The following is a 25374-nucleotide window of genomic DNA, read 5'->3' as shown; positions in this document are numbered from 1 at the left end:
CGGGCTCTTAGTCATAAGTTTACATCAATTTTGTTATATGTCAATCGCTCATAAGTTTTGATATTTGTTATTTTATAGTATTTTTGAAATAAATAATTTCCACATGTTAATTTCTGATTTTTTTCAATTGAAAAAAACATCATACAATAGTTATACTTCTATATGTAACGTATTAAATGTAATGAATATGATAGTAATTTCAATGAATACCTTTTTCCCTTCTCAATTTCGAAACTTTATTTTAAAAAAAATATTTATTAACTTTTTTTTCTGAATCAATACGTATAGTATATATGTCTTGCAATTAATCATCTCTAATAAATAAATGTTTTCTTGTCACATGTTAATTTCTAATGAGTTTGACACTTGTCATTTTGTGATCTTTTTTAAATAAATACTTTTCACATGCCAATTTATGGGTTTTTTTAATTTTTAAAATTAAAAAAAAAAAAACACATAATCTTATACTTATATATATATATATATATATATATATATATATATATATATATATATATATATATATATATATATATACACACACATAATCTTATACTTATGTATATATATATATATATATATATAATATCAAATGTAATAATTATTATAATAAATTGCAATTAATATGTTTCTTCATTCCTTATAAATTTATTTTAAAAATACTTATTATGTATATTTTAATGTTTTATTTTTTTTATTAACTCGTGTAATATACGAGTTTTACACCTAGTAAATATTAAAGTAAACGGTACACAATATGTATTTTTTTTACAATTTTAACATTATACTTTTTTTTAATTGAAAACATACAATTTTGTTCAATTTTGACAATTTAATCAACACTTTTGCAGCTACTAGAATTTTCATTTTGACTTGAAAAATACAATATCAAAATCAAAAAAATAAAACACTAGTGTTTTTAGAATAAAAATTGGACAAGACAATGTAAAAAAAAAAAAAGCATCTTTTGTGTTGTTAAATGAAAATAAAAAAATCAGTACTTAACAAAGTTGGAAATCTTCTCTAATAAATAAATGTTTTTTGTCACATATCAATTTCTAATAAGTTTTGACACTTGTCATTTTATGATATTTTTTAAATAAATAATATTCACAGGTCAATTTGTGGTTTTTTTATTTTTAAAGTTAAAAAGTCACATAAACATATACTTATATATATATATATATATATATATATATATATAGAGAGAGAGAGAGAGAGATAGAGAGAGAGAGCTAGGTTCAAATGTTTTAGCAACTATTGTGTGCATGAATGTACCAATAAGAATTTAGAAAAAAAAATAAATAAATCAGTTAAGGGTATTATAGTAATCTTTACATAGTTAATTATGGAAGATAATTAATATTCCTGATTTCACTCAAGACTCAAAGATAAATTTCTCTAAATCGTACTCAATATCATTTCTAATTCACTTCTTCTTCTTCTTCTTCTTCTTCTTCTTCTTCTTCTACAATCGATCGTCAGCTCCACAGTCTCTTCTCATGATTCAAGTTAATCGATTACCCTCTTGATTGTTACCGCTGTGTGATAAGTCGTCGTTTTGATCTATTTCGCCACCACAATGGCGGCCGCTAGCGCTCCAATCACTATGAAAGAGGCACTCACGGTATGTAAATCTCTATAAAGAACCTAGGTTTATCATATACACTTATACCAATAGATTCACACTTATATTTTACCATACATATAGCTTGGATAGGATTCATGAAATGACGTTGAGGATACTGAAATGGCATAAAAGTATTCTCGAGCTTCTTAACTAGTTTACTTTAGTATTGCTTATAAGTATTTAAAGGTTTGGTATCTTATGTGATTATAGATTTCGCACTATGATATTTTGGAAACCGAACTTACTGTATTCGATTTTACTGGTTTAATGATCTTTTGGGTTTATTTAGGGTTAGTCTGATGGAAATCCCGTTTGGTAGCTTTTGCACTCCCTTTAATTTTTAGAATTATGGCTCTGGAATAGCCAAAAAAAGGATGTAGCATGTTGACTTTATCTGTGGAGTTGTAGTCCACAGTTATGTATGTTAATATGCTTTTAGTAAATCTGTGAGGTATGATGAATGTGATATCACAATCACAGTTTATAGCGGCCTACTGTGCATGGTTTGGCTGTTTTTTTGGCTTTCAATAATGTAATATTGTTGTTGCAGTTGCCAAGCATAGGGATCAATCCACAGTTCATCACATTTACCAATGTTACATTGGAGTCTGATAAGTCTATATGTGTTCGGAAAACATCGCCACAAAACAACGTGGTGATTATCGAAATGAACATGCCCATGCAGCCATTGAGGAGGCCAATCACTGCCGACTCAGCTCTTATGATCCTGTAGCTCAGGTTGTTGTTCAAAAGTTTGGGAATTCTTTTGTGGTTGTATTGTAATAGAGGATTGTAGAAAAGATGAAGATATGCAACAAGGAGGGGAGGAAGAAGCTTTATTTTGTACACTATGCAATGCTAAGGTATCTATTTTCCGTAAAAAAAATCATTTTTTATTAAACTTTATTCGATTTCTGAAGTCGTATTTTGTATACTCAACTTCTGATGATATGATTGTTGATTTTCTGGACAAATTATTTAAAATCTTGCTTTTAATTTGTTATAGGCTCGAAAGTATAGCAAACACTACAGAAGTTGTGATAAATGTGTTGATAGGTTTGATCATCATTGTAGGGTAAGATCCAAATTCCAAAATGAAAGAATGGAAACGTACAGATGAAAAATCTTATAATTTTTTTTTCATTGTTTATATGTAAGTCCACACGACTAAATTTTAATTCTAAATTATTTCTTGTGCAGTGGTTGAATAATTGTGTAGGGAGGAAAAATTACTTCAACACTCATCTAACATTGTTATTATAAACGGTTTTGGGCTTCTAGCAATAGTTTAAAAGAGTTTATAAATACATCAACACTCATCTAACATTGTTATTAATCGAACTACCAAACTTCCATCAATCATTTTACATTAGCCTACCGTTTTATTATCACATTATCATCCATCTAAATCTCAATGAATTCATTATATATATATATATATATATATATATATATATATATATATATATATATATATATATATATATATAATGAATTCATTGAGATTTAGATGGATGATAATGTGATAATAAAACGGTAGGCTAATGTAAAATGATTGATGGAAGTTTGGTAGTTCGATTAATAACAATGTTAGATGAGTGTTGATGTATTTATAAACTCAAACTGGTAATCTTTGTTTTTCTTTTTAAAGTATTGCTAGAAGCCCAAAATTAGATTTACAACATTAAATTGATAACAAAAAAATTATAAAAGAATAGTGTTTTAATGGAATTAAGATTTATACTTTGTTTTAGAAAAAATAATTAATTATATAAAATAAATGTCAATTTTTGTTAAAACGTTTATAATGTTCAAATCTTTATTAAAGAATTGAAAAAAAAAAAAAATTGATTTCTAGAATTTACAAGTATAACTAAACAGAAATTCATTTTTATTCCAGATTGAATCTATAGTAAAATAGTAATCAACTATAATTACGAGGTTCATTCAGTAAAAACGAGAAACAACATATGTTTATGTATGGGATAGGTCTGCTTGAATGTACCGAAATGGAAGGCCTCTGTAACCTCTTCTTACCTTCGTCTACAACCGTTCATCTCCACCATTTCCCGGCGAACACTCTAAGCAACCAGAATCACCCCAGTTTCAAAATCAAATCTTCAACAGTCTCTCCTCAATCTCAATCTCAATCTCAAACACCCACAAGGAAAAAACACCGAGATTTCGATGAAAAATATCTATTCCCGTCATCGATACCAATCCACACCAAGAACCCTATTGCCATTTATAAAGATATTCAAAGATTCGCCAAGCAAAACAAGCTCAAAGAGGCTCTAACTATATTGGATTACTTGGAAAAACGCGGTGTGCCTGTAAACCCAACTACATTCTCCGAACTCATCGCGGCAGTTGTTCGAGTGAAGTCGTTATCCATCGGGAAAGTGATTCACACTCATATCCGTATCAATGGGCTTGAAAATAACGAGTTTTTACGAACTAAGCTTGTTAATATGTACACCTCATGTGGGTCGGTTGAAGATGCTCACCACCTGTTCGACGAAATGCCAACATCCAGTGTCTACCCTTGGAACGCATTGCTCAGGGGCAATGTGGTTGTGGGTGGTAAGAACCATCATAAAATCCTCGAAACATTTTCACGAATGAGGGAATTAGGCATCGAATTGAATGTTTACACATTCTCTTGTTTGCTCAAAAGTTTGGGTGGATCCTCGGCCCTTTATCAAGGTTTAAAGACCCATGGACTATTAATCAAGAACGGATTCATAGACGATTCAATCGTAACCACTTGTTTGATCGATATGTACTTCAAATGCCATAAAATCAAACTCGCCCGCCAACTATTCGAAGAAATGTGCGAAGATCAACGCGACATGGTCTTATGGGGAGCTATGATCGCGGGTTTTGCACACAATCGGCTTCAAATCGAAGCCCTAGATCACTTCCGTTTGATGCTAAAACAACAAATACCTCCAAATTCCGTTATCTTAACCACAATCCTCCCCGTGATTGGTGATATTTCATCCCGAAAACTCGGTCAAGAAATACACGCATACATAATCAAAACAAAAGAGTACTCAAAACAGTTGCCTATCCAATCCGGTTTAATCGATATGTATTCCAAATGCGGTGATTTGATGTCGGGAAGAACGGTTTTCTACAATTCAAACGAACGGAACACGATCTCGTGGACCGCACTCATGTCCGGTTACGCTGCAAACAACCGGTTCGACATGGCTTTGAAATCAATCGTTTGGATGCAACAAGAACGGTTCAAGCCCGATGTAGTAACCATCAACACAGTCATTCCCGTTTGCGAAAAGCTCAAAGCTTTAAAATCGGGTAAAGAAATCCATTGTTTTGCAATCAAGAACAATTTCGTTAAACAAATCGGTATCACCACATCATTAATGATGATGTACTCGAAATGCGGTGTTCATAATTACTCCATTAGACTTTTCGATCATCTCGAGAGAAGAAATGTGATCTCATGGACGGTTATGATCGAATCGTATATGGAATCGAAGAAGTTCGATGATGCGATTAGGGTTTTTCGATCGATGGCGGTATCCAAACACCGCCCGGATTCGGTGGCGGTTTCGAGAATTTTTAAGGTTTGCAGTGAACTACGGGCGGTGAAACTCGGGAAGGAGTTACACGGGCATGTTTTGAAGAAAAACTTCGATTCGATTCCGTTTGTTTGTTCCGAGATTATAAAGTTTTACAGTGTTTGCGGTGAAATTTCTACCGCGATTAGGGTTTTTGAGGGGGTTTCGGTGAAGGGTTCGATGACTTGGACTGCAGTCATCGAGGCGTACGGGTTTGCTTCTTGTTATCGACAAGCAGTTGATGTTTTTAACGAGATGATGGCCCATGGGTTTTTGCCAAACCGGTTTACTTTTAAAGCGGTTTTGTGTGTTTGTGAAAGAGGTGGATTGGTGGATGAGGCTTTACGGGTTTTTCAGTTGATGACTCGAAGATATAAAGTTGAAGTAACCCAAGAAGATTACTCGAGCATTATTAGGGTTTTGAAGAATTCGGGTCGAACTGATGAAGCCGAAAGGTTTAGTCGATTGAGGGCATCTTTGTAATTGTAATCGAGTTAAATATAAAAAACAACTTAATTTCAATATACTTTTTCTTATTCATTGTAATTTGAAAAGTCTACCCAATTATAACATTGCAGTTTCAATTCTTTTCCTTATTATAGTGGTAAAAATTGTTTTTGGATTATTCATTTAATACCGATAATAGAAAGTGCTTACATTTCGCTATCAATATTTTATTTGTTACATATTGCTATTATCAATAAAAAGAAATACAAGTATGTTGCTATTGTGGGTAAAGAAATGTTAGTGTTATTTATAGAAATTTAAGCAAAACTATTGCACATACATCATCCATCACGACTGTGGGTATACATCGGATCTTATAAGAGACTGAAAAAAAAAGTACATATTTGCATCGTTGACTTATTCAAGAAAGTCAAACCCCAAAGAACTGTTCCAAAGATGAAGAACTGAAAACATTAGGAGCAATTTGCTCGGTTTTAAGTGGTGAAATGTGGAGTTGACATTTGATGAACCTCTGTCATAAAACGAAAACACCAAAAACAAAATCCACCATGTTAGAAAATTTATAAAAAAAAAAAAAAAAAAAAAAAAAAAAAATTACCCAATTATAGCATTGTGTTTACAAATTTTTCATTAAAACATTGTATTTTGTATTGTACTTTTAATTAGCTTCTTATTGGAACAATATACTTTGAAAAATCTATCAAATTATAACAGTGAAAATTGCTTTGCATTTATGTTACTAATTTATTAAAAAACATGTATAAATATAAATATACCGCCAATTGAGAAGAAATTTCACGATTCGAGTCTATATGCCAATCGGGCTCCAATTGTCTAACGAAAGAAGTCCGCCCAACTTCTTTGCTACAAAAGAGAACCTGCAATTTCATATTATATTATATCATATTTATATTATAATACATTAAATGGTATTTAACAATTTACCTTGTCTTTAATCAAGCCACCTGATGTAAAAATGCCGGCATTTTCCAATGCAGTTAAAACCCTTTTCTGCCAACACAGTTACTTTGTGTTTACTTAATGCAGAAAGAACGACTTAACAGAGAAAATCATGGAAATGAAGCTTTCCCCATTAAGTCCTAACTTTTTTTTTTTTACAAAATTTGCCCTCATTTATTTTAATCTTCCATTTCCCCAAAATATGATGCCGTTTCCTCAAATATTTTCCTCCCAAATCCCAATACAAGTTACCTAGGGCTATTTTCAATATTGAGGATGAGGAGGGCATTGGCGTCTTTTGCACAGATTGAGAAAATTATAATCAATGCTGATGATGATAAGGGCGTTTATGTCATTTTCACAACAGAGAAATCAAAAGCGAGTCCATGTCCCACCTTTTTGGGTGGGACAAAAAATTGTAATTTTGTCCCATTAAGATCAGTCTCGGTCAAAGTCAAAGTCAAAGTCAAAGTCAAAAAAGAAAGTGGGTAAGATAGATGATCATACTTCGGTTTCATCATCTAAAACTGTTTCCATGAGATAAAGGTCACAAAACTTTGTCATCTCCAATACAACTTCCAAAACCGAAGATCTCACAGTTGCTTGATTCTACAATAATATATAACGAAAAAGCATAAATCACATGATTGAAATATGTATGAAAAATAATAAGGATTAGGTTTTTCATTTTTATTTATGCAAACAATGAAACAAATTGGTTTTTTAGACAAAATATGCAACCATGTTCAATCATGTCTAAAAAGTAAACACTTTGTTGCATTAATTAGTAAAAGTGTGAAAAGTTGTTGCATGAGCCCATTTTTATTTTATTTTATTAGTATGACCATTTAAAATGAGATAATAATAAACAAAATCAACTTATTAGGTATACAATCAAAAAATTTGTCTAGAAAATTGTTAATAATAATTTTTTTCCAAATAGAAAGCATTTATAAGATACAAAATTATTTTACCTAAATATCAATATGATAAATTAATTGGTTGCATAGTCCTTGTTGAAAACCACTGTGTTGTAAAAATTGGTATAAAGGTAAAACATTGTTGCATAAATACACATTTAATTCGGAAAAAAGAATAAACAAACATTTACAACCCCCCCCCCCCCCAATAAATAAATAAAAATATAAAAAATGAATCACAGTCACAACCTGAAGCTCCTCTGGAGTACTTTCCTCAAGTATAATGCCAAGCAACCGACAAGTTACCTTCACCAAAATCAACCAAAGATTTTTATTTTATATGATAATATGGAAATATACAAAAAAGTCCCAAACTTTTAAGAAAAGTTTCAATAAAGTCCTAAAAAAAAATTTTTTAACAGAAACGTCCCATTATTTTGAGAAAATCATATAACTTGTCATTTGCTGTTCAAATATAGAAAAGGAATTTTTCGTTAATTTGGGCAAAATGTTAAATAATCGGGACTTTTCTGTTCAAAAAAAAACTTTTGGGACTTTAATGAAACTTTTCCCAAAAGTTTGGGACTTTTCTGTAACAAACTAACAATCATAAAAAAGGTAATAGTTCAGTGGCTATATCAATAAAATGGTGAAAGTGCAATTGCTTTTCTGAAATTTCCCCTACAGTAAATACAAAAGTTATTCAATATGAATATATATATATATATATATATATATATGTGTGTGTGTGTGTGTGTGTGTGTGATACCTTCCTTCCATCATTTAATCTTTGTCTAACTATTTGTCCCAAAGTAGGCTGCAAAAACAAGCAGAATAAATCATAATTTATAAGAAACCCAAAAGAATTCAAAATAAGATTTTTATAGAAAAAAAATATATACCTTTACAGGTTGAAAAAGGTCATCAATTACAGTTTGTGTTGATGAAGGCAAGAGATTTGAATTTGGTTGAGTATTGACTTGAGAAGGAGGTTGAGGTTTAGGTTGTCTCCCGTGGGGCCCACTAGGTGCTAAGAGTAGCCTCCATGTAAAAATTACAGTACAAACAACAGCCACTAAAGCCCAAACAGATCGCAAATCCTGCAATTATTATTATTATTATTATTATTATTATTATTATTATTATTATTATTATTATTATTATTTTTGCTTAAAAAAGAGTTTAGAGTGCAGATGATAGTAAATTATTCTTCATAAAGCATCAGTTAACAAAATGTATTTTACATTGTATATCAAATATGCAATGTTGAAAAAGTAAGAAATACTCAAAATGTTTGGAAAGCAATATTTGTGATGGAGTAAATATTATTTACTTGTCCAATTACGAAAATCAATATAATATAACTTTAAATTTGTCACATGATGGGTAAAAATTAACCAAGTCATTGTATAAGAATGTAAACATAACTTATAATCCTTAGCTTTCAATTTTTGCCTAAGCTTCAATTGGTTATTGATTCATATTTAATTTTCAGAATTTTAAGGTAGTTTACTAAGTTAGTCCTTACTAGTTCTAGAATCTTTCTCTTGTAACATCTGCTTTATTTATGAAATACTATGGCATTGCTATAATTAGGTAGTTTTTTTTTCAAGGTACGATGTTGAAATAGGATGAAATAGAAGTAGAATGTTATGATAAACAAATGTATGGAAGTATATGTTGCTGCTTCTTGCATTAACCCTAACCAAAATGAGGCTTACAATTGGATCACTAGAGGTCAAAATGGTGTTGAGATTGGAATACAAACAGTTGTTTTATCATGGTTTGAATTGTGAGCACAACACCATGGAATCGCATGTTTATGGGAATTGGGGCGTACAATTTGTTACTACTAATGTTGCTCTTGATTAAACTGCATAACCTAAATCAACCTTTCCGATTTCGATTATCTTCTCAAACGTCAAATTCCCATCATTATGTAATCAGAGGAAAAACCCCAATTTGGATTTCACCACAAATTACGATAAAAATCAAAGAGACAGTAAGATCAAGCCTGCGGAAAATGGGAAACAATAACAAGAAACTTGCAAAGATAAAAATGAAATTAGCACCTGGGTATCTAATATTTCGGACATTCTGGCGGATAGAAAAGCCCCAATTCTCTTGATCAGCTGTGAAACATCGTCCTTCGTGTAATCATCCATGTCTGTATGTATTGCAATTAGTTTATCTTATTCGAGCGCTCACCTTAAAAGAAGAAAAATCAAGCAGTTTTCTAGACTTTCATTAGTTTGTGTATCATTCAAGGGAGAGAAAACGAGTGTTTGAAGTTGAAAGAGACGGAAAGAGTAGAAAACAGATCTTGGCGTCAAGGAAGGGGGTTGATACTTGATTCATCAAAGTCAGGCTCTTAAATTCGCGAGTTTGTTTTTAGAGAAAAGGGTATCACAAATTTAGCTTTAGGGGAAGCTTCATAGCAAAATTATTATAAAATATGATCCTATATTAAAGAATAAAATAAAAATGAGATTGTAAAGAATTTTATTTTAATATGGTAAAAACAATCTAAGGCCCCGTTTGATAGTTGCTGACTGAGAAAGGTCTATCTTAGTAAGAAATCCTGACTGAGTAAGAAATCTTGTTGTTTGATTGTACATCCTGAATATGTTGAGTGATGAAAAATGATCATTTTACCCTTCTGTTATATATAGTGATGTATTAAGTTACTGAATAATTATAAAAACATACATATTGTCATACAAAATGTAAATTACACACAAATAAAAAATATCATACAAAATGTAAATTAAACATAGATCATTTAATATTCAAATAAAAACATAATGAAATTTAAAATAACATAATAATTTAATGTAAAGTAGGTGAAAGTAGTCGATTTGCAATCTGATCACGCAAAGCACGCATATATTCAACGGCTTCTGGACCCCATTTTATGCCTTGTATGTTTTCTCTATCAATTCCCCAACCTTGGACGTCAGGAGTAACCATAGTGTCCTCCTCAAAATTTCTAAACAAGTCATCTTCTATATTGTATTTCCTTATAAAATTATGGACCGCGACACAAGCAATGACTATGTCTCTTTGCACTGTAAAAGGATAAGGAGCTATTTGTTTTAAGATTGGGAATCTCGCCTTCAATACACCATAAGCACGCTCAATAACATTTCTAAGTTGTTCATGAGCATAATTGAACCTTTCTTCTTTAGTTAAAGGTCCGCCTCTTTGAAAATCGGCTAACCAATACCTAGTATTACGGTATGGAGCCATAAACCCACGAGTGTTTGTATATGCGGCATCACAAAGGTAATATTTATCTGCAAACGAATGTGACATAATATATAATGACACATATTATATAAAGAAGATAGATAATAAAAATTATATAAAGATTACAAACCTGGTGGAGGAAATGGAAATCCAGAAGTCGAATTAAATGCAACTTCTTTCAAAACTCTTGAATCATGTGCTATACTCTCCCATCCAGCCCAAACAAAAGTGAATATCATATCAAAATCACAAATTCCTATTACATTTTGAAATCATTCTCCTTTTCCTCTTCCTCTATAACGAGTTTGTTGATCAACAGGTACAACCGCATGTACAAGAGTTCCATCATCAAAATCATCAACGCCCTGAAGACTCTTCACTTGCACCTACGTGTTGTGTTGAGGTTTCTATTGGAACATCATCATCAAAATCATGGGGAGTAAACTCTTCTACAGGACGAGGGAGTGTAGAAGATGGCCCCCAACTTTGAAAGCCGGTTGAGGTTGACCCTTCAAATAATTGGGTGCAAAGATCAGGAAAAACAGCAGGGGTTTAGTTTTCAATGACAACACGTGCTTCTTTAACTGTTTACAATTTTTATAAATATTACTATTTTTAAAAATAATCATAATAGTATTTGTTATAAAAAGATTACCTTCCCCTCTTCCTTCCATTGTTCATCAGCCAGGTTAAATTTATTTTTTATAGGGTCATATATATTGCCGGTTTTGTTTTTCAGTTTCACCCAAGCAACATACTTTGATTTGTAGTAGTCAAAGTGGTTTCTCATTTGCTTTTGATCAACCTCTTTACCGTGTTCGTTCATCAATTTTTCGCGTACTATCTTCCATGAACTAGCCTTAAGCCCGGAACCCTCACGGCCATTAGTGGTTAGTTCATGGATACATGCATCAAGAAAAGTTTTGTCCTCACTTTGGTTCCAAACCAACATCCTAAAACATTAAAATAGTTTTCTACCAATGAATCAACAACATAGCTTATAAACAAAAAAAATACAACATTATCAACAAAGCCTATACAAAAAAAAAGTTCCAGATTTTATAGCTTATAAAAAAAAGAAAAAAAATTCACAACATTGCCAATAGCTTTTAGATTTTACAGCTTATAAACAAAAAAAAATTCACAGCATTGCCAATGGCTTTCAAATTTCACAGCTTATAAGAAAAAAAATCACAGCCTATACACAAAACAAACTTCACAGCCTATACACAAAAAAATTCACAGCCTATAAACATAAAATTTCACAGCCTATACACACACAAAAAAAAAGCACAACATGTTTATAAGATTTGACAGATTATAAACAAAAAAAATCACAGCATTACCAATACACACATGATTTCACAAGAAAAATTTTCAAATTTTGTTCCAAACTAAATCATCATAACTTTAAGATTTCACAGCCTAATAACAAAAAAAAACACAACAAACCAATCATCATAACTTTAAGATTTCACATCCTAATAACAAATATATATATATATATATATATATATATATATATATATATATATATATATATATATATATATATATATATATATATATAATAATTAACGCATGATTTCACAGCTTACATAACCAATTAAGGTCAATTGTATTCACATATACCCAAACAATTTCACAAAGAACTACAAAAAGAACTTCCAACTCACATACTAATTCAGAATTTGTAATATTAGAACAAAAAAGTAATTTGATTTCATATCTTATACACAGAAAACTTCAAATTTCATAACATCATTAACAGAAGAATAGAAGAATTGATTCTGATTCCATATCTTATACATAAATATTTTCTGATTTCAAAAATCATTAACAAAACAACAGAAGAAAAAATAAGATGGAAGAGAAATAACGATGAGGTAGTAGAAGAAAAAAAGTTACCTGTTTGATGATTCCGACCGGAAAGATGTGGCTTGATGTGGAGATGTCAATATGGGGTATGTTGTTGTGTAGGTCACGATGGAAGAAGAATGAAGAGGGAGGGGTACCAGTGTCTTGCGTTGGTGCTGATTGTTGTTGCCGTTGAAAGAGGAGGAAGGAGTTTTTTTTTTTGGAGGCGCTGAAAGGAATTTAGGGCAAGGGCATAGATGGAACGATTATGAGTCAGCTGTAATTCCCCAGCTTTTTCACTCAGGTACATCTTACCAAGTCAGCCATCTAGATTTGATTTATCAAATGCAAAACAGCTGACCGAGTCAGCAAAATACGTCTGACCCGACTCGGTCAGACGTTTATCAAACAGGCCCTAAATGTATAATATTTAATTAGATGTAAGATTCATATATTATATGAGTTAATTAAAAAAATTAAATATGAAAATCTAAATATTTAAGAAGTTTATATTTATAAAAAAATAAGAAATATAATGAATTATTAAAATTGATTTTTTTATCTCTTAAATTTAAATAAATAAAAAAATAAACTAATGAGTTTTAATTTTTGGAATTTTGAAATTAAAAGGTAAGTTCAATAATAAAATTGATATTCATTTATTACTACAATTATTACAACTATTATATTAAAATATTATATGGAATTTAATAAAACAGAAAAAGTCATAATTTGACATATGGAAAAAAAAATTAATTATAAAATTATATTTGACAAATTGAATGATAGTATGACAAGTGACAAAACAACCATTTATTTATTATAGAGGATAATATTCATACTATATAAAGAATATAAAATATGAGGTATGTTATGAATGTTTACTATAGTGGTGGATAACTAAACTCATAAAACTCATAATACTATTTCTTATCATGCATACTAATTATGGAGAGTGATAAAGGAATATGAGGAATCTAATAGTCATTTACTAAATAATACTCCTTTTGTCTATAATTATTGTCTACTTTTAACTTTTGAAGTCTTTATTCATCAACTTTGACCTTAAATAATTTAATTTGTGTTATGTGTAACTTGATGAAACTTATAACAACGAAAAACATTTAAAACATAATCTATTTATATATTTTGCATCAAGTATTATAAATCAAGAACAAAAATATTTAATGTCAAAGTTGAAGAATAAAGACTTTAAAAGTCAAAAGTAGACAATAAGTATGGGACGGAGGTAGTAATTCCCTTTTAATGACGATCATATAATGTCTCGTTAAAATCTTAATCGGTAAAACCTCATGGGAAAAAACTCTTTGTTAAGGAGAAAGAGTATATGATTAATGATAGATATTGGGAAGGAAGCAACGGCTGTGATCGCGCCACGTCACCCAAACTCGTTGAGTTCCAGGCCAGGTTTCACGACCTGGTGGCTAGCCTTGGGGAGGAAGCAACGGCTGTGATCGCGTCACGTCACCCAAACTTGCATAGCACCCTCCCGACTTAGAAAAATCCTAAATCTCGCATACGAGCTTTGTTTTCGACGTTCTTTATATTCACACGTAAGTAAAAACAAGATCTACAACCTTCATTTAGACTATGTTGGCTAATTCTCGACCGATCTTAAATTTAACAGTAGGATGATATTATACTGTTAAATGTCCGCGTAAAATTCGTAACTTCTACATACAGACTCCATTTTCGTCTGTTTGTTTATCGTTGAGTTCCTATTAATGAGATCTTCAACTATCATTTAGGTCGCATATGTCAAAAACCGCTCGAACTAAAATTCGAGTTTCGGGTCGTGCACTGCTGTGCCAAATCTTAGAAAATTCATAACTTCCTCATACGAAGTCAGATTTGAGCGTTCTTTTTTTTGTATGTTCTCGGTTTAACGTATACTACAAATTTTTTTAGATCACTAAGGCTGAAAAGTCCTCTATCGTAAATTCACTATTTACATCTCCCGGTGTCGTGCCGGTTTTGCTGTAAAACTTCGACAGGTCATAACTTATTCATTATAACTCGGATTTCGACGTTCTTTATATTTATGGAACCCTTGTGACATATACTATAACTTGGTTAAGATTATTTATTCTAAATAATATTATATTAAAAAGTTATTTTTGACGCTTATCGTCTCTAAATTGACTAACTCGAAGTTGCGGCGTTACAATTATCTCCCCTTTAGGATGATTACGTCCCGGAATCATCAACAAAACAGGGCTTGTATAATGACTCCATACACTATCTCTTCATCCTAGGTAATAATCATAACTTCTATATTCCTTCGAATCAGTATCTATATATTGCAAGTAGTACTCGATCGTGCACCCACTCTCTATCTCACGTTAGTCTTCCAATCATGACCTTCGAGTCACAATCGATTCCTTATTGGAGACTCCTTCTTCTTAACAAACTTATGATAAGTTCTTTGATTACCACCATGGACCAATGGGTCATGTTCTAATGACATCTCGTCGTATGATGCGACGCTTAGACTCAGGTCTTTTAGAGTCAAATTCCAAACTTGAAGACAACTTCCTTCATGCTCTAATGTGATATAATCACATTCTAACATGTAGCACTTCTATCTACAAGATCTTACAATGATCATGATACTTCTATTGATCGCTTTGATTTTACTTCAACCATATGGCTTAATTCAGATGCTACATTGATCATGGTTCTCTAAACCATGTAACACACTCATCCTAGTCGGACTCGATATAATATGACCTCTAGGGTCAGAATAACAATCATCTTCTCAGTCATTACCGAAACGATGGTAACGACAGACTTGAATAACCCAAAATCAATTACTAGCTTATTGGTAACCTTGTGACTTTCCCTGATCAAAGTGTGAGTCTTGTGATTCTAGTAGTATAGGCCTTTACTATCATTCACACCTACTCATACTCATCCCAAGTATTGTCTCGCAGTTTTTCCAAATCACCATACAAGAAAATCACATAATAGCTTAGCACATCAGATAGCAAAACGAATGTTTTATATTATTCCTTGAAACGATTACATAGATGTTCAAGTTCACCCTAGACTATGCCTCTAATAGGCTACACCTCCTGATACTAACTGTATGACTACTTTATAACTTGATCTTCGGATATCAGTTCTCATCCCTGATTCCTTGCATTGTCATTTGCTTCATCAAGGATCATATGGAATGCTCTTGCCTTTGGCTTTGGCGGTACATTTGGCTTTGCAGCTTCTTCTTTCCTTGGGTAGTCTTGCTTGAAGTGTCCTTCCTCACCACACTTAAAGCATACTTCTCTCTTGGTGTTGCATTCATTGGCATAATGACCAATCTTCCCGCATTTGAAGCATGTCATTTCTTTAGAGCATCTCCTAATGTGCTTCCTTTTATACTTGTCACACCATTGTGCTTCTTCCCCAGACTTTGAGAATTTTCTCTTCTCGTCGGACCTTGTGGGTCCTTCAAACTTTCTCTTATTGCCAACTTCAACCTTGTTGGCGGCTCTTCCCTTGATCATATCTTCAACAGACTTGGCAGCCTAGATAGATGCCTCTAGAGTAGGTTCCTGACGTACCGCCATCGCATACTCCCAAGGAAGTCCCTTTACGTACTTGTCGACTTTTGTCAGCTCGTCTGGGACAAGGTGCAAGCCAAACTTCATTTTGTTCGTGAAGTTGTTGGTGTATTCATCGATAGACATGCTTCCTTTCTTCAAAGTTAGGAATTGGTTATCTAGATCAAGTAGGTTTTGGGTTGAGTAGTACTTGCACTTGAATTGCACCAAAAACTCTACCCAAGTCAGTTGCAGGGGCTTATTGGGGCTTAGAGTCTTCCCTAAGGTGTTCCACCAATGAACAACGCCTCCTCTAAACTGTCGTACTGCAAACGTGGTTTGTAGCTTGCCTTTGCAACCATATGTCATGAAGGCTAATTCCATCTCTGAGATCCAATCCATGAATCCGATCGGATCTTCCTTCCCAATGAAATTCGATGGATTTGAAGTTAGAAAATCTTTGTACTTGCATCAATTCCTCTCGACTTCATCATCTTGATTGTTCAGTCTAATCACCGGTGGATCAGCTTGACCAACGATCCTACTATCATTCCCTTCTTTAGACTGCCCGTCATTCAGCTTGGGCTGTTCAATAGGCACCATAAGCTCCTCTCAATTTTGTTGAAGTAAACACATTGTTTCCTCCATTTGACGATCCAACATCATTTGGATCAACGCTTGCACTCTGGCCATCGTGATTGGCTCAGGAGCGGCTACTACAACATGTATTTGCTCAATCACTGGTGGTTGATTCCTGTTTCCATTCGCGTTCCCGGCTCCATTGCAGGTTCTTGTCATTTCGATCTATTCACCAATTTAAATGTTCGGTGTGTAGTGATGGGAATTTAGATAAGAAAGATTTTATTTACGATCGACGTGTAAATCTCCTTATCACTCCGAAAAGTTACATGTCAGTTCTAATTCCGTAATTCAAACGTTTAGAAATCTGAGCACATAAAATTTCCAGATCCGGTCGGCAATAGACCATAGATCCGATCACATAATGCATATCATAAATCATTTAGCACATAAAAGCATGTTAGGCATTTTCCCTAAAATAAGCTAGTGCTTGTGTTTATTCAGGTGTATTACCTAAATTTATTAGATACATTCCTCACAATCATCGCCTAGCATTCTAAGTTTAAGTCTAGAAATAAATCCATATTCCTAGTTCGCTTAAACTAGTACTCTGATACCAATTGTGATATCCCCATTTTCACGGCCAGAAAACACCGATTTTGTTTATTGGTTGGGATGTCAAGCCCACCAAGAAAATTACACCCTTTGATTGCTAAATAAACGTAATATAATGGTAAAAAGGGGTATCGATCCTCGGGGAAATGGTTGTATTCAATCACCAATGCAATTCAATAGAACTAGTGAAATTAAACTAACTAACTACAATTAAAATAAAAGGGGGGGTGTTTGATTACTTGAAAACTAAAATACTTGAATAACTAAAAACCTTGCAATTAAGCAAGTTGATGAGATGCTCAAAGGTTGGGAATAATTGGTTAACTAAGGCAATTCAACACAATGAACATTTGTGTGTTTATCATTAGGATCTAATACAAAGCTTATCCTTCATCCCAAATTGGTTATAGCAATCATGAAGCATGATATTCCTAGATTCCTCATAGGTAGTATGGAGGTTGGGGAAGCCCACTACAGACCTTCTTAATTAATATCAAGGGTCAATGAAGCAATTAATCCCAAGAAATCAATTAGCTTTAAGAATGAAGGAATCCCCAATTCCTAGAGGATGTCAAATGCGTACACATCCATAAAGGAGATATGATTCATAAGCTAGAGACGATTTCTATCATCATAAAGCCTTTGTTTTAGATAAATTCAATGATCCAATGCAAAATCAATGAAATAAATCAACCATTGCTCAATCAAATACTAAGCTCATGATCAAAGCATCAAATAAGCATAAGAATTGCAAAATAGAATCATAAACATGGAATAAATTGATAATCAACATAAATCCTTCAAAACCCACAAACATTCATTGGTTTTCAGCCAAAGTCAACCAAATAAGAGTATTAGCCACTCATGGCAACAAAGTAACAAGAACAATAATCTAATTGCATAAAGAAACTACCTAAGGTTTGGAAAGATGAAAGGAAATGATTTCTAGCTCCCAAAATCGCCTCTTGCAGGTCTCCAATGGTGGAAAATCGTGAATGAGCTTCTAGATCTGATCCCCAAGGGTTATGGCAAGCCAAATGACCAAAATGCCCAAACTGGATAGTTGCGCGGGTGCCCGCGCGACGAAAATTCCACTCACGCAAATGTTGCTATAATGCTATTGGTCCACCAAGCCACTCCACCCTTCCACTACCAAAGATTCCTTTGGTCCCCCTCCTTGTCCATGTAATTTGAAATGCAACAATCATCATTTTGCCACCAAATGGATGCTCCAAGCCCAAAATTTGAATTTTATGATCCATCTTCACAAGCCTAAATAATCTAAGCCAATAACTTTCAAAGCCCAATTCTTCCTCTTTGATTCCGCCAAGCCCAATAATGCCTCGGGAGCCCACTAAGCCCGTCTCCAATCAACCCGCAACCACAACAAGCACCGAGAAACCTACAAAATATCTCATGCAACATAACAAGCACCCAGTACGATCCATACTAAAGAAAAATAAATAAAATACAATGCATTAATGATAAAAAGATCTAAAAATATAAAATAAACTAATATAAATAAGGAAATAAAATAAGCTATCAAATCACCCCAAGCTTAAACCTAACTTGTCCTCAAGTTAGAACAAGACTAAAAATGAGCTCGGGATGAACTATCTAAAAAGGAAAAAGAAAGATACCATAGAACTTGGTCAACATCAGTCAACATGGTCAAAATTAGTATTTCATGGACCCTACGCATCTTCAAAATGTTCCCTGCTTTAGAGCCATAAACCACATTCTCAACCACTTGATGGGCGAATAGATCACGACTGGATGCGGTCGTGGTGTGCAAGACAAAGGAAACAGAGATGCGCCCAGTGGGGGCACTTTAAATCACCAATGTAGAGCATAGTGCACGAAGGAAAGGCGCCTCTTCACACACTATGATTCCTAAATTTGTCAGGCCAAAGTGTGTAATAACGAAATAGGGTTTTGTAGTACGGCCTCCGGGCAAACATCCGGTTTCAGAGGCTTCTCCCTTGTACTATCCTTTACAGTCATCGTCGGGGCATTTTCTCACCAAAAATCAAAAATAAAATAAAATAATAAAAATTATACTTAACCTAAATCTAAACCTAACAACCTAAATCTTCAATCTTGAACTTCTGTTATTGGGTCTTCAATCACATTTAATGCTTGACATCCAGTTTTTTTTTTTTTTTTTTTTTTTTTTTTTTTTTTTTTTTTTTTTTTGCAAACTAGATATATAACATAAGTCTTGAACCTGGAATCTTGTTCTTCTTTTTGTGTTGCTCTTTTTCTTCATTTTTTTCTTCTTTGTTTTTGTTGCTTTTCTTGAATCATCTTTAATAGGCTCTTATTTTCTTCACTTTTTCAAATTTCTTCATTCTTTGTGTTGCTTCTTGGAAGGTCTAAGGATTTTCACCAAGTAACATAGGACTCCAATAGTGAAAATTGAGTGATAGATAGAGGCTAATATGAACACCTAATGATCATTGACAATGTGCCAAGATCAACTAAAAAGGGTGGGAATGACTCAAAAATGGGTGTTACCGAAAAGACTTGGTCCCAAAAGATGTGAATTGGGGGACCCACTTCAAAGTTCATCAAGCACCTCAATGCAAGGTGTGATAAACAAAATCTATCTAACTATCTACTCTAGATCCCTAGAAAAATGATAACCTATCCTAAAAAGGCGGTGAGAATCTAACTAAACAAGGCTCGGACGAGACTCGGGAGTACTAAGGGGTACTCCCTCCAAAACCAAGATGCGAGTCTTCAATATCTTCAATGTCTTCAAAATACCTTACCGGGCTAGTCTTTGCTCGCACACATTGGCATGACCAACCACATCCCTCCGCACCTAGACCCAATCAAGCTACCTGCATCTGACCCCCACACAAGTGGTCTCAAAGTGGTCTGTGAGGCTCAAAACGTGCCCCATTCATCAAATACAAGGAATTCCATATCAAGACCCAGGACCAATCTATGATTCAATACTTATGACTCTGCGCTATGGTACCTGTAGGGATGAGAAGACAAGAGAGAACAAAAATGCATGAAATTAAACTAGAATGCATCTAAAAAGTATGAAAATTAGAAAAGAAAGAAAGAAAATATGCAATATTTTTGAATTTTTTATGCAATTTTTATGAATGCCCTAAATGACTAACTCTAAATGCAACTATATACAACCTAAATGCAATAAAAATAAAAGATTAGATTACCTCACCCCAAGCTTAAAATTAAGCATTGTCCTCAATGCTTAGGATGAGAGTAAGGAAGGATCATACCGGGATCAAGATGTAGGAGGCCCGCAAGGATGGTATGGAAGCAACACATGGATCGCATAATGATGCTTGGATGGAGTTCTTGGCCGCCTAAATACACATGGATGAAATCTTGGTCACACAAAGGACGCATATGAAATGGCTCGAAATTTTCTTATGAAATGACATATTTGCACGGGTACCCTCGCAAACTTTACGTGGGTGGGGGGCAGCCGCGCGCACATGTCAGAATACATCCCATGTTGGGGTAATTTGGAACTCGGAATATGCGCGGCTGGGGGTCGATCGCGCAACGGCTGCGTCGGTTCCCACGCAGCAATCAGAGAGCACCCCATGTTGGTGTAATTTGGAACTCGGGACCTGTGCGGCTGGGGTCGGTCGCGCAAAGTCTGCGCGGGCACCCGCGCGAAAGTCAAATTTTTGGAATTTTTCAAACTTCACCAAAATCACTGGAAGACTTCTATATGCTTATATTTAGGCCAACTTCAAGTTTAGAAACACCCAAAACCTCAAGAGGAAATTATTTATTCACAATGCATTTATTTAACGTCTTTGCCAAGACATAGCCCCGCTTCCGTCAGCCTTCGTAAATCAGTGTTTCCATTGTTACATTGTCGAATTCTCCCGTGTCAAAGCCTTCATAAAATAGTTTCAAATAGTGCCCATTCACTTTGAAGATTTGGTTTGTTTCCAAACTCTTGATTTCAACCAAACTAGGATCAAACACTTTTATAACAATAAAAGGTCCATGCCATCGAGATCACAATTTTCCCGGGAATAACTTTAAGCGTGAATGATAAAGAAGAACTTTTTGACTCAGAATAAAGTGTTTTTGGGTTATATGCTTGTCATGAAATTCCTTTTTCTTCTCTTTGCACCTTTTGAACCTTTTAATTATCTTCTTCTTGACCACTTCCATCATTGGAGGATCCAATCTTCTTTGAGGTTCCCTCTTAGGATTACAATCATCTTCCATGATTATCTTGTCTGTGCATACATTAGGGCTTATCCTGTTTATTGGCTCAATCACATCAACCCGATACAATGGAGAAATGTTACTACGGTACCTCATTCCTTCAAAGATGTTGAAGTGAATGGTTTCTCCATCAAACTCCATAGTTATCTTTCCTTTATGGACATCAATGATTGTGTGAGCGGTATGCATGAAAGGTCTTCCAAGGAGGATCATAGATGATTTGGAAGGAGTCTTCTCTTCAAGATCAATGACATAAAAATCCGCCGGAAAAACAAGTTGATTAACTTGTACTAACACATCCTCCAACACTCCTCTTGGAGACACACTTGACATGTCTGCTAATTGAATGATTAAGGTCCAACATTGAGAGATTGAAAAACCGAATATGGCATCACATTGATCGAGGCTCCAAGATCTAACATAGCACTTTCGACATGAAAATCACCAATGGTACAAGGGATAGCAAATATTCCTGGATCCTTGCGTTTGGGAGGTAACTTCTTTTGGATAATCGCAGACACATTTGCATTGACTTGAATCTTTTCATTTGCCTTGAATTTTCTCTTCTTGGTGCATAAATCCTTGAGGAATTTTGCATAACTTGGAATTTGCTTAATAGCATTCAGTAGTGGAATGTTGATTTGGACCTTGCGAAAAGTTTCAAATAATTCATTTTCTACCTCTATCTTCTTGAAAAAGGCTAACCGAAAAGGGAAGGGAGGTGGTATGACCAATGGTTTGATGGGTTTGTTGGAAGAGTCGGGTTGATCAACGTTTGGCACAACCGGTTCCCTTGGGGGAGCTACAACTTTTGAAGGTTCAACCATGACGACTTCATCTTCTTCTTCTCTTGAAACTCTTTTAGGGTTGCTTTCTCCAAGTGTTTTCCCACTTCTCAAAGTTATTGCACTCACATTGGAGTTCTTCTCGGTTTGAGATGGAAGTTTTCCCCTTTGTTCCATCTTGTTGAGAGCGGTGGCCAAGTCTTCGATTTGTGCTTGAATGTTTGAGAAGGTATTCTTGGTCTCTTGTTGAAACTAGCTTTGATGTTAAAAAGTCATTTTTGATGTTTATCGTCTCTAAATTGGCTATTTTAAAGCGGCGGGCGTTACATTTTTTATCTAAAAATCAGTGAATCTGATTTTTTTGAGAACCGATGAAGAAGATATGAAGAACAAATGTTATTTTGGTTGAAAATATGGAATTCGATTTGTGAAATTTGGTTTGGTGTTTGTCACGTGTTTGAATCGAATCGATGAGTGGTTGTTTTTTTGGACAATGGGGTAATGAACGATTTGGCAGTTGGAATGATGTTTCACAATCAGAACTTAAACTCATCAAGCATTCGGAACTTGTTCTCATAATCAGGACCAATCTCCGATTTCGAAATTAGCTTTCAGAATTGTGATGTTGGCCGGAATGATTCAGAACAAGCGTCGTATTCGGAACGTCTATGATGACTGCTCGGAATCAGAACTTAGATCTTCAATCGGAAAAGAACTGGTTGCTCGGAACCAAAGGGTTGATCGAAATTATTTGGTGTTCGGAATTGGTTTTCATGATTACGAGTCGCTATTGATGTTCTTATTCGATCAAGAAGACTGCAGATTTACACATTTGGTCCCCAAAGATTTGACAAAGTGACAATTTTAGTTAAATTTCCTAAATTGTTACAAATTAAGGGGAAGATGATGTAGTTTTTCCATTTAAGTCCCCTGAATTTCAGCAAAGTGACAACTTTAGCCCAATATTCTGAAATATTTACAAATTTAAGGGTTGATGAACATATTTGGATTTTTCATGAACATATTTTTTTCGTGAATAGTAAATTATGGATTCCAACAAGTCTTGGTGGTTTGGAAGGTCTTATTTTGCAATGACGTCAAAATTTTTGACTATTTCGGATTTTAAACTTCATTGTTTATTCCATTTTGTCGCGAGGGAGCATAGTAATTGTTTATCCAATTCAAGATCATTCTCATGACCATTTGAAGGTTTTATAATCACGTTTTTTAATTATAAAAAGGGGGAATTTGATATGACCATTCGAAATTTGATTTGTGACTTTTCAAATTTGAAGATTTTTGATGAAGCTTGCGGTAGCGATATGAATGTAGCTTTTATAGAGAAGTTCTCGTTGAACTCTTCTAAAGCTTTTACAGAGAAGTTCACATTGAACTATTCTAAAGCTTTTGAATATATCTGACTTTTAGTGATTTCTCGATCAAGTGACGTTATGAATCTTAAATTTGGTTTGTTACATGATATTTTTTGGTGGCTTATATCATTAGCTTATTTGAAGATCATTGTGACTTGGAGGAGGAGTTCTTCAAAGACAAGAAGTGATTTTGTTTCTTAATTCCGAAATGAGTTTTATGGCGGGTTTGGATTTCTTGAAAATTTTTGGGATTGCATTAGAAGATGAAGTTTAAAAACATTACTTCACTGCTTGGTTTTCGTATTTATATATCCTAGAACTTGTTTTGAAGACTATTAAAGAATCAAGATTCGTGGATCGCTTTTGATATTCCTCATTACGATATCCTTTCTTATTTTGCTAGTTGCTTGTTTTGGAAGTTGAAGCTTTGTCATCCGTTCCATACTTTGAGGGGGAGAATGTAGGGTTCAAAATATTCCATGGATTATGACAATGAACCCCCTTGATGATGTGTAGGTTAATAGGCCCAAGACTTGTTTTATTCCCCATATATTGTCATGCAATATTTATTATTAGGGTTAAGAGTGAAGCAAGATGCAACCGCCAATCATAATGAGGCTTCTTAGGTAGAATAGATTTACTTTAATATTTTTCTTATACTGTAATTTCCTCATGTTATTGAATAAAATGTTTTGTTCATCAATCATATCTTCATTATTGTGTTCGTTCTTATATTTAACATCATCTTCATCAAATCGTTCTTGAGGTTTGACCTAACAAGTTCCAACTATATTCAAATCATCTACAATAAAATCAATTATGACAAATTCTGATCCGGATCTTTTTATAAATACATATGGGCTTATTGGATCATTTTTGTAGTTCTTTTTCAATAAAAATGTACTTAAACAACTAGACCACATATGACCATATTGTTTCAATCCATACAAATATTTATTTAATTTTACCGAGTATACTTCTCAAATATTATAAGTTTTTGCTTCTGGCATCTTAAACCCTTCTTGGATTTTCATATAAGTATCATTCTCATACGAACCATATAAATAAGCGGTAACTACATCCATTAGATGCATCTTAATTTTTGAAAGTGTTGTTAGACTTATTAGATAACAGAATGTAATTGCATCAACCAAAGGAGCGTATGTTTCTTCATAATTAATTATGGGGCTTTGGGTAAAACATTGTGCAATGAGTCTTGCTTTATATCTTAAAACTTCATTTTTAGCGTTTCTATTAAGCACATATACTAATTTGTGTCCCACTGGTTTTACTCCATTTGGTGTATAGACTACAGGTCCAAACACTTTTTGTTGAGTAAGAGAATTAAACTCTTTAACGATTACATCTTTCCATTTTGGCCAATATTTTCTATTTTTTACATTCTTCTATAGATTTAGGTTCAAGATCCTCATTTTCTTCGATAATATTGCGCGCAACATGATATGAAAATTATCGTTGACGTCTGTCTTATTTCGGTTTTATTATTCCTGTCTTGACATAATTTATTGAGACCTCTTCATTTTCATTTTTTGCAGGTACC

At 33.6% G+C, this 25374-nt stretch overlaps 4 protein-coding genes across 4 annotated transcripts; 1 reads left to right on the top strand and 3 right to left on the bottom strand.

Moving 5' to 3' along the window:
- Positions 1–3597: 3597 nt before the first annotated feature.
- Positions 3598–5809, top strand: LOC145042335 (Pentatricopeptide repeat (PPR-like) superfamily protein). Its single transcript, XM_078990727.1, has one exon. The coding sequence runs from the start codon at positions 3601–3603 to the stop codon at positions 5698–5700; it is 2100 nt and encodes a 699-aa protein (XP_078846853.1). The 5' UTR covers positions 3598–3600; the 3' UTR covers positions 5701–5809.
- A 142-nt stretch (positions 5810–5951) lies between these two features.
- Positions 5952–9971, bottom strand: LOC145042336 (peroxisome biogenesis protein 22-like). Its single transcript, XM_078990728.1, has 8 exons — positions 9638–9971; positions 8468–8665; positions 8335–8382; positions 7815–7871; positions 7153–7254; positions 6631–6696; positions 6462–6563; positions 5952–6196 (listed from the first exon to the last, which is right to left on the bottom strand). Exons 1-8 carry the CDS (start codon positions 9728–9730, stop codon positions 6095–6097), a joined length of 768 nt encoding a protein of 255 aa, XP_078846854.1. The 5' UTR covers positions 9731–9971; the 3' UTR covers positions 5952–6094.
- Positions 9972–10394: 423 nt separating this feature from the next.
- On the bottom strand, positions 10395–11053 carry LOC145039861 (uncharacterized). The gene is made up of 2 exons (XM_078987867.1): positions 10945–11053; positions 10395–10861 (listed from the first exon to the last, which is right to left on the bottom strand). Exons 1-2 carry the CDS (start codon positions 11051–11053, stop codon positions 10395–10397), a joined length of 576 nt encoding a protein of 191 aa, XP_078843993.1.
- A 10952-nt stretch (positions 11054–22005) lies between these two features.
- On the bottom strand, positions 22006–22617 carry LOC145039860 (uncharacterized). The gene has a single exon (XM_078987866.1). The coding sequence runs from the start codon at positions 22615–22617 to the stop codon at positions 22006–22008; it is 612 nt and encodes a 203-aa protein (XP_078843992.1).
- Positions 22618–25374: the final 2757 nt, after the last annotated feature.

Source organism: Lactuca saligna, chromosome 4, assembly GCF_052625555.1.
Source record: "Lactuca saligna cultivar CGN05327 chromosome 4, ASM5262555v1, whole genome shotgun sequence".
Classification (NCBI taxonomy): Eukaryota; Viridiplantae; Streptophyta; class Magnoliopsida; order Asterales; family Asteraceae; genus Lactuca; species Lactuca saligna.
Note: the sequence above shows the minus strand (reverse complement) of the source record. Positions and strands in the feature narration are given on the sequence as shown.